The sequence below is a fragment of the Scleropages formosus genome, chromosome 1, assembly GCF_900964775.1.
Source record: "Scleropages formosus chromosome 1, fSclFor1.1, whole genome shotgun sequence".
NCBI classification, from domain to species: Eukaryota; Metazoa; Chordata; class Actinopteri; order Osteoglossiformes; family Osteoglossidae; genus Scleropages; species Scleropages formosus.
The window spans coordinates 49,174,870-49,185,222 of NC_041806.1; the positions used below are offsets into that span (position 1 = coordinate 49,174,870).

Consider the following 10,353-nt stretch of genomic DNA (forward strand, 5'->3'; position numbering starts at 1 on the left):
CCCTCACATCCACATTTGGCCACTGCTGATATGCTAATTTAATCTTTCTTCTAGAAAGCAGTCTCGGAGCATGAGAACAATCTTTTTTTCAAAAAGATATAAAAGCTACATTTTGCAATTGTTTATCACATGTAGTTGTGAAGCAATACTTTATGAACCATTTGGAATTATCTGGATTTCTGCATGAATTGCTTCTAAAATGTGATCTTATATTTACCTAAGTTATAATAATAAACATTATTTAACAAATACATCCATTTTAAGTTGTAGTATCTTTAATGGTTTAAACAATTATTGTTATTTATTGAAAAAGTATGTGAGCCTCTAGGAAAGAAACACCTTGGAAAGAAGGTGATTGGAATTTTAATTAAAAAAAATACATTTTAAAAAAAAAAATCTAAGCATTGTTTACCTGCCCTTCACAGCGTGATTCAGTCAAAGTGCAACATGGTCCAATCAAAATAGCTTTCAGAAGACTGCAGATGTGAAGATTTATAAAGAGTTGGGTCTCCATCAGTCCATAATCAAGCAGTTCATAAATGGAAGGAATTCAGCACCATTACTTCTTTCCCTAGAGTAGGCATCCCACAAAGACTAGTGGAAGGCCATACCGTACAAGTGACAAAGAATCCTAGGATGGCAGCTAAGGATCTGGATCTCTTGTACTTGATTATGTTTGTATTCATGAGGCTAAAGGTCATGTATATGTCCCACAGCACTGCTACAACAATGTTCAGGGGACAGATGAGACAAAACTTGAACTTTTTTTTCTAAATTTACACAGCGTTATGCCTAGAGAAACACCAAAACTTCATTCCAGCAGTGAGACTGGTGGAGGGAGTGTAATGTTGTGGGGCTGCTTTATACCTCAGGGACTGGACTACTTCCAAAATTGAGGGACCAACGAACTTGAAGTTGTATCACGACATTCCACAATAGAACATCAGTGTGTCTGTCTGTAATCTAATCTCAAAGAAGTTGGGTTAGGAAATATGACAATGATCCAAAACACGGGAGTAAACCAACAACATGGTGGCTCAAATGGAAGAAATTCAGTATTTTAGAATGGTCCAGTCATAGACTCAACCTCAACCCCATTGAAGCGCTGTTCAACACAACATCCAACAATATACATGAACTGGAACAGAATTACACAATGGAATGGGCAAAACTCCTACCACTGCGCACAGGTCTGCTCAACAATTACAGAAAGTGTTTGAGGTTATTGTTAGTAAAAGATTCCAATAATGAATAAATACAATGGTTTACATACTTTTCCCCATCAATTTCCTTGACTGTTTTACCCATTTGTTCAGTAAAAATATAACAATGTAAAATGTTTGTTAAATGACTGTCCTTATTTATTAGCATGTAGATTAATCACAATTTTAGGAGCCATTTATGCAGAGATCCAGATCATTCCTAAGGGATCACATACTTCCCCCCACAGCTGTACATATTCCACCAAAGGAAATAATAAAAGCAGCAATAGAGCCACTGCAACTTGAAGGAAACAAATTATTCCTACTGTACATGTAGATTTCCTCTATACAGCCATCACACGCAGGTCTGGTGCGTTAGACATCCAGGAGATCTCAGGTGGTCACATAGGACTATGTAGGATGCTGAATTTCATTACCGTTCTACTTCTTTATTAGTAAGGCCTTTTTTTCCCAATTTGAACTACACATTAAATCTCTGTGAGGAAAATCAACTTAAGTTATTAATATACACTGAAATGTCCACTGAACACACACAGTGGGATGCTGAGTATTTACATTCAGACACCTTCTTTAACTTATCCTGCTGCTTCCATATTTACATCTATTCATTCAACAGACGTTTCTGTCCAAAGCAACATACATCTCAGAGAAAATACAATTTGTGCATTACATTAGGAGAAAGAGACACATTTGCAGACATGTGATTCTTAAGTAAACCGAGTTTCTTTCCACTTTATGCACCGATGTTCATCCCAAGAGTAGGTGTATAAAACAAAATAGACGATTCCTGATCACCTTCCTACAATTTTTTTTAAAGGAACACAAACATTTACATACAACACAGGAATAGCAGCTGTGTAACGGCTTATCTGGGGATGATCATGAAGTTACGGTGCATGAACATTTACAGCCTACATAAGCTGGAGAGATTTTGGACGGAGTGAGTCCAGAAAAGGTGAGTTTGCAAACCCTTCTTGAATGTAGAGTTTCAGCAGTTCTGAGTGAGAGGGGGAGGTCATTCCACCACAACGGAGCCAGAACTGAGAATTTCCCCGCTTTACCTTTCGTGCGAGGGGCCACCAAGCGAGCAGAGGTAGATGAGCGAAGGGGTCTGGTTGGGGTGTAGTGGTTGATTTACATTCCCTGTGCATCGATCAAGGCCTTTCACTCATACCTTCAAAGGTCCAAAGTTATCTTCGTGAAGCCTTTGGTCACTCCCATTGGCCTGTGGCACATTTTCCTGGGGGGGGTCCATCACCACACAGCTCCATTAGTTTGAGAGTCACGTGGCCCCGACCCAGGCAGCATGAGCGGAGTTGGGCAGACAGCCACTCAATGTGCGTCGAAAGGTCCCAGTTCCAACGTAATGACTTTTTAGCCCATCTTTATCGCGCAGTATGCCCAGAAAGCCACGGATTTAGGGAGCCCAAGGCAGTTGTTCCAGAGCGTGGCCCACAGAGGCCAAGGTCACCATCGTGGGGAATGAAAGACGGTTTTCAGCAGCCACCGCTCACCATCATGTGATTCAGCACATCGGTGGTAATGCTATTACTGGGCTATGCCACACTCCACAAGACCAAAAAGCCAAAGGAGATTAAACGGATGTGTTGGTATGATTATTCAGCCAAGTAACTTTATCCTACATTTTGATTAACGGCTAATGATGAAGAAACTGGGTTTTGTCGCAATCCACCAAAAAGCCAAGAGCAACCTGAGCACAGGAACAGGTTAGTGAGACGAAGACAGGATCTGCTGTGGGAAATCAGGGGGTCATAGTTTGAATACATCCATAATTAAATAAAAATACTATTAGCCAAGGAAGATGTACTTTCAGCTACAGATTTGTCTTCATGGCTGATTTTATTACACTTCATTTTGCTGCAGTCATTGACGTAATGACAATTTTAATCGAGCCTTAAAATGCGATTTTTAAACACAGAATTCATATAAACAGGTGAGCCAGATCTTGTTCTATCACACATAATATTGAAGAAAATAAAACAAAAACTAGTCATTATAACCAAAAGGCCGAGTTTGGAACAGCGGAAAAACTAAGCGGAAATGAGCCCTGGGTAGTTAGACTGGTGTGAAATAACCATCAGTGAATCATCTCACATTTCCCCTTTTGCCAATAAAGAGTAATGCCATTACAAAATTTACCATGTAGTGTGCGATATACAGTATTTCACATTATTATTCATTCCTCCCCTTCCGCATGAAGGGCCAGATAGGATATGCAACTCCCATCATATATAAATAAATAATTCAGTCATCATGTCAAACTGAGCCATACATCTGAGACTGTCATAAGCCTGAAATTGTTTTTAATGTTGAGAAAACTGCAATCACAGCAAAAGGAAAATATATTACATTTCCAGTGTACACCTAGCATTGTCTGGATTTTCTAAAAACACACTACTGTACACGATTTCATTTAAAACCATCACATGGTTTCAAATTTGTCATTAACACATGGTCCATGTAGTCAGAAAACCCATAAGGAACAGAAATACATTAAATACATTTTTTATAAGGTCAGTATGTCAGTGGCCCCAAAATACATACAGCATATATTAAAAATACAGATGGAATATGTACAGCAAAATATACAGAAAGTATTATTCTGTAATTGACCATAGTTATCTCAATATAGACCATAACTTAAGTGCTTCATTTTGGAGTGGTTTTACAAATGTGTAAAATATATTTCTTTTCCATTTACGAAATGTTTTCAAAAAAGGAAAAAAAAAAAAAAATCTAAATCAAATAAATGCTACATTAGGTGAAAATTTCATTCCAAAAAACACTGAGTGGTGAAAGGAGAATATACTGTGATATTGACATGTAATTTAAATTAAGTGAAATCAGATGTTTATATGATTTTAAGGCAGTAATATGGTGAGAAGCTGTGCTGGGGGGAGGAAAAAAAGAAAGACGCACAATGTAGTAAAGGGCAATCCTACTGCAGCGCCGCAAGCCAAAATTCTTGACTACCGGAAAAATAAACTGTGCAAATGTCTTAAAGCTACAAAAATGACCCGTTACGCTGTTACAGCCGTGGGTGGAAAACAGAAGGTTCCCCAAGCTCCGTTGTGTGAGAACTGGAGGGATGGAGATGGGAACATGGAGAAAGGGGGGTGTGGGCCACCAGAGTCTGTGTGAATGAAGTCAAGACAAGAACATGGAAGTCAATTCCACAGAAACCAAAAGCAGCGATGACCCCTTCCCGCCAGAGGAGGACGCCGTCACCCTTCTTGGACACGAAACCCCAACTTAGATGATTCTTTAGCAGAACCCATGTCCCCCATGAAACAGTTATGAGGCTGATGGGATTCATGTAGCAAAGACAGGGAGATTGAGGGTAAACAAAGTGCATGATGTGGCACGTTGCACGGTGATGTCACTTTCCGTCAGCACCGCTTTCATTGTGTTTTAAGGGAACAAAGGCAGCTCGGGAACCGCGAGGTCATAGTTGAGCCCAAGGCGAAACTCTACTGTTGTACCACTGCGACAATAAATTAACGCCAATTTTCTCGCACTGCACAAATAGGTTAGAGTAAAATGAAAGCACTAAGTACATAAATTATCTGGTGATGTCATTTCCTTCCCCAAGTTGATCAGTCGAATGTCTGGTGTGAAGTGTGACCCACCCACTCCCCCCCCTCTCCCACCTCACCTCCAAGGCCAAATTTAAGGCAGTCCCTGAAGCGTGCGGCACTGGCGGAAAGACAGCGAGACACTGGAGGTGGACACCATGACTCCTCCACCAGCGTGCGATCCCGTGAGCGTGCGACAACGATGACTCCATCGTCATGCGACTCCTCTCCCCTCGCGCCGCCCCCTGCCGTGCGCTTGCTCAGCTGTGCTTGTCTTGAATGTTCATCAGGCTGTTGTTTGATTTTGCACGCTTGGCTACAATGCAAGAAGAATTTGAGGACTTACAGGGGGGCTCTACGGGGGACACATGTAGCACGTACATGTAGCATGCAGCGTCCACCCCACCAGCGGACAGACGGACACGTTAGACATCAGTCTAGAACGATTAACTGAAGGCTGCTGCCGTGGGTCTTCTGCTCTGATGCAAATGTTCACCTGTGAATGTATTCAGGTTAGTGACAGTCACCGCTACAGCGCCACCGTTACTCCAGAGGCTACTCCTCACATCGGCCCCCTGGACCTTTGTGGCTCAAAGCCCAGTTTTACAGCTGCTGTTGAAACGGTGCACGACACAGAGGAGGGACATAACCCACATCAGGAGGGGACTGGCAGAACGGGATGGCAGAGCTACATCATCACCCACTTGCACACACATAGGTCGTTGACTGGAGTCCCTAATGGGTTCTGTTAATGTACCCTTAAGGAGGGACTAAAGGTAAACCTTTGAAGAAAGAAAAAAAAAAAAAAAAAGACAATGTAAAATGGTCCGAACGCATTACATTTTTGCAGCTTTTCGCCTTGTATAGTGCTGTGGAGGAGCCAACTTGCTACATAGCTAAAATGTAAAATTCAGAATGTAAATTAAAGATTCTTATCATGAAAGGATCCGTTTAGAAACCAAACAGTGTCATGTAATTCAATGTTTTTTAAAAATAAAAAAAAATTAAAACGTTTTGGCCACAAGCCAACATCTAGTGGAGCTGCAGTAGTATTTTCCTGTAAGTCAGCTACTGATTTCCATTTGGTTTAAAAAAAAAAAAAAGTAATTAATGATTTAAAATTAAAATTAAAAAAAGAAAAAAAAAAACCACACACAAGTAACAATGGGCCAGGAGGGCAGTTACTCACGGTGTATGAGTCTGCGCTTCTTTTGTTCCGAGTGAAGGAAGCTACTCAAGTAGAAGATGATGGGCAGGAACAGCATGAAGCTGGACACAGCGATGACCGGCACAGTCTCCTCTCGGGGGAACGAACAATTGAAATCCTTGCTCCACAGTCTGCGGGTCGCGTTCATCTGGGGGAGAAGAAAAGAAAAGTCCCGGCAGAGGAGTTAATGAAAGGACAAAAGATGCCTGTCTGCCTGTCTTGTGGTCCCCGCGATGGGAGCCCTGGCGCGGTTCCCTCGACCACGCCGGCCACCGCTCTGCACCAGGCGGGTATGCAGGACGTGACCTGCTCATCTGTGAGCGGCTCACGAACCCAGACACCGATGGCTGACTGGATCCAGACTGCCGCCAGAGAGCGAAACAGTGGCGGCAGGCTGCCGAGAGCCGGCAGAGACCTCATCATTTGCGGAAACAGGCCCCCTGGGGAAAATTACTCATCACCTGCACGAGATCAAGTACGGTACATATAATGTATAAAACCACGGTATGATATGGAAGCAAATACCTGCAAAGCTAATGTTGAACCATCATAGTTAAGGGAACATAGCTCCAGCTGTTGGTTACGCTTGAGCTACTACCTGGATTCATTAATGACCTTTGACCAGAGAGCTGATGGTCTGGTACTTCACCTCAATTGTTTCAGTGAGGGGACAGGAATTTGAAAGATTATCATTAAAGATGTTGCAAAAGTTTGTGTTTTATCCAGTTTAGCCGGTCACTTGCACTATTTAACGTATCCATGTGTGAGACAATATTCTGTATAACGCACAGATTAAAGTCATCTGCAGAATACAGGGTGGGAACTGCGAGGGTCCCCATGTGGGCCGAACCTGCAGGAAACTTAACTCAGGTAGCAGAACCTCAGTTCAACACGAGCAGACAATCCACTCTCACTAATTTTGGCTCTTGAAGATGATTCTGGACCCCCTTCAATTGGGACAGCGTGAGGACTATGGCTCAGTCCAGCTGTAGACGATGTAGGAAATTTCTGGGAGCCAGGTTCTCCAGGTAGGATTTGGAAAACTGACATGTAGATTTGGATTCTATGAGCTAATGAAAGGTAAGAAGCTCTTGGAAAGGACAGGACCAATACATCCAGAGTCCCCAAAAGGTCAGCCAATCAAAACCATCCACCAGTTAATGCCACCTAATAAACACACTACCACTTTTGTCCTTACTACCGACACACTGATGACGTTCGTCTACCGGCAATGAAAAAAACTCAAAAAAATGCCGAGCCCACCACTGACCTATAAAGGAACACTATTGCAGTCCTGGACTGGACTAGCTGCTGCCGCCCAGACAGGGTATAGGTAATTCACATGATTTCCCAAGGACGCAGATCTGAATCCCCACTGCCACTGCACCTTTGAACAATTAACTTTTACTGTGTCAGTTCAGGGAAAAGTTCTGAGTTGTAGAAGTGGGCAAATAATTTTCCATTTTAAGCTGCTCGTGTACAAACTCCACACTGGAGTCATTTTGGAGAAGTGCCAGACAAACGCGTAAATAAAAACAACAAACAAAGTTAATGAATCAGTGTCCACTGGCATCTCTAGGGGGCGCTGTTTCCCTGCTCCCAACCACCATTTACTGTAGAGTTCTCTCTCCAAGTGGAATATTAGCCAATAACTTCATGAATTTTACGATCCTGGTCTTTCTGTGACCTATGTTTCTCAAGCGCGGTAACTGGAGGTGAAGGAACACCCACCGAGTCCTCGATGTCGATGCAGAGGGTCTGATTCTTCTCCATGATGCTGTAGAACTCGTTGAGATCCTTGTAGTCTGCCCTGCACACCCTGCACAGCTCCGAGTGGTTGTTTTTCTGAAAGGGAAACACGTGGCGTCCCTTGCAGCTCAGCACACAAAGGACTGTGCAGCTGGAAAGAATATTTTCTTTCAAATAATGATACGTGCTGCTTCTGTGGCTTTAGTTCCCTTTTACACCGACTTCACATAGGCGATCATCCGTTCTCCACCGTCACTGACCTGGCTTTCGAAACAACTCAGCGACTGGTTCAGCTTGGCCATGTAGCGCAGGGTGATGTTGGACAGCCCGTCTCCACTGAGGCATTCTGAGAATTGAAGAGAAGAAAACTCTTGATTTCACTTCCGCTTCTGCGTGGGTCACATGAGTCCATTTATGTGACAATCTAGCACTCAGCGGAGGCAGGGAAGATGGCCAAGACCCTACATGCGACCCCAGGAAGACAATGCCACCCTGTCTTCATGCTGTATTGGGACTAGAGCCACCAGGAGGCCCACGACTCAGAGCCCAGTCTGGACACTCCTTTACCCTCAAGCCAGAGCGAAGCAAAGTAAAACCCTGACACGGCTACGAACTGAGATCGGTGCAAACGTGTAATGTGTTTTAAGGGTGGCACAGTGAGCAGCGCTGCGGTCTCACAGCAACTGGGTGGTGCGGGAGGACGTGGGTTCGATGCCCGCTCAGTCGGTGTGGAGTTTGCATGTTCCTCCCGTGTCTGCGTGGGTTTCCTCCAGGTGCTCTGGTTTCCTCCCACAGTCCAAAGACACGCTGTTCGGATTCACCCATAGTGTGAAAGTGACAGAGTGTGTGAGTGACAGTGTGTTCCAATGATGTATGGATGAGTGACCCAGTGTAAGTAGTGTATCTAGCAGCGTAATTCACTGCGGTGAATAAGGTGTGTGGGCTCATAACACTACACAGAGTTTGTTGGAAGTCGCTTTGGACAAAAGCGTCTGCTAAATGAAGTAACGTAAATGTGTTTTAGGCATTCCTCAGGGTAAAGGGAGGAGGGGACGAGCGGTACCCACGGGAGCAGTGCGCCACGTCCCACACGTCCTCCAGGTTCTGGAAGAGCATGTAAACGAGCATGAGGCGGTCGGCGCGCAGGAGGCTGTCTCGGCAGTTCTCGGGGTCCGCCTGGAAGCAGGAAAGGGACGTCACGCACACAAAGGGCCTCCGGGACAACGTGGCCGAGCGGTTAGAGCCGCTGCCTTCAGACTCGCAATGCAGGCTCCATGGTGCTGGCGGCTCCTCCAGCGGGATTACAGATCACACCGATTTCATACACTGAGACTGAGAGGAATCACGAGACTGCGTTCATATGACCCAGAGAAAGAGAGGGAGCGGCCTGGCCGGCGGGGAGAGAAACGCAGTGCGCACACTCACACGCATCCAACGGACTGTTTTACTCGTCTTATACGTTGAATTAAAAAAGGAAACAAAATCTCTTGGCTGTGTTCTGTGGATGCAGACACTGACTGAGTGAGTGACCTAAACACACACACACAAAATCGGTGTTTCTCTCACCTGGTCCGACGAGATGTTATTGTAAACCACCCGCAGCATCTCGAACTGGATGTGACAGTTCTCACAGATCCTCACCGGCCGGGCCGACGGAACCGCACACTTGACGTACGACTCGTACCTGCGGCCGAAGTCGCGCAGCAAGTCGCGACAGCGCTCTTCGAGCTCGGGATCCCCCTGGAGATCGCTCAGCAACGAGTTAAACACCGGAGAAGACGACCGGATGCGTCCAGGAAGCAGCAGCAGCAGCGCGATCAAACGGGGAACGAGATGTAAGGAAACCATGGCGGACGACTGCGCGGCCAGCGGCGCTTCCCTGCCGCAGCACTTCCTGTTTTTGCTGGACGAGTCACGTGATGTGTCATGTGACCAATCACCTGACGAGAAAGATCTCGCGAGACTACTGCCGGCGTGGTTTCCTGTCCACTGCGAGATTTCTGCAGTAGTGGGCCGTCGAAAAGTGGCCGCCAAAAAAAAAAATCGTTACGTAAAGTCGTTTAAGACGTTACCAGTTATACTGTTGTTGCTTGTAAATGTGAAAATGTTTCGTGGCGTGATGTGCTTAAAGTTGCGAATGCGAGGTGCAGTTTTCAAAAATTAATTGGATAATTTCACTTGCAAAAGTAACTTTAATAAAATCAGAAAATAAGAAATTGTATATTGAAATATAAAGCTGAATTAAAACAAATACTGTTAACAGAATAGTCAGTCAGAATAAAGTGTTATGTTAATCTGTTTAACCCATGTCTCCCTGTGTTCTCCATTATTCATTTAGCTGATGCTTTTCCCAAAAGCAACTTCCAAACGCTAAGCTACTTTCAATGACTTACCCATTTATACAATGGGGCAATTTATTAAATAATTCTGTTAAGTTTTTAAAAAGTCCCAAAAGTTTAAATACATGTTCCTCCAATTATGTGAGAATTATTATATATTGTTATGATTTTGTATGGGGCTAAATGAACCCTAGTTTTACTGCCCAGGTAACAGGTCACATCATCATAGCAGTAGCACA

General features: G+C 44.2%; 1 protein-coding gene across 2 annotated transcripts; it reads right to left on the reverse strand.

Moving 5' to 3' along the window:
* Nucleotides 1–4,001: 4,001 nt before the first annotated feature.
* ostm1 (osteoclastogenesis associated transmembrane protein 1) lies at nt 4,002–9,658 on the reverse strand. Of its 2 annotated transcripts, none has more exons than XM_018729883.1 (6): nt 9,342–9,658; nt 8,843–8,951; nt 8,036–8,121; nt 7,758–7,871; nt 6,009–6,174; nt 4,002–5,135 (listed from the first exon to the last, which is right to left on the reverse strand). In XM_018729883.1, exons 1-6 carry the CDS (start codon nt 9,621–9,623, stop codon nt 5,080–5,082), a joined length of 813 nt encoding a protein of 270 aa, XP_018585399.1. In that variant the 5' UTR covers nt 9,624–9,658; the 3' UTR covers nt 4,002–5,079. The 2 variants fall into 2 exon arrangements, with proteins under 2 accessions (XP_018585399.1, XP_018585405.1); XM_018729889.1 differs by lacking the exon at nt 4,002–5,135 and adding an exon at nt 5,142–5,315.
* Between the last annotated feature and the right edge of the window lie 695 nt (nt 9,659–10,353).

What these genes read in the sequence shown, in the direction of transcription:
- ostm1 (XM_018729883.1), bottom strand. Translation starts at nt 9,623, where the DNA reads ATGGTTTCCTTACATCTCGTTCCCCGTTTGATCGCGCTGCTGCTGCTG. An exon ending in GGACGTGGCGCACTGCTCCC is followed by an intron (nt 8,122 to 8,842) that starts GTGGGTACCGCT and finishes TTCAATTCTCAG; the next exon opens with AATGCCTCAGTGGAGACGGG. An exon ending in GAAGCGCAGACTCATACACC is followed by an intron (nt 5,136 to 6,008) that starts GTGAGTAACTGC and finishes CTTGCATTGTAG; the next exon opens with CCAAGCGTGCAAAATCAAAC.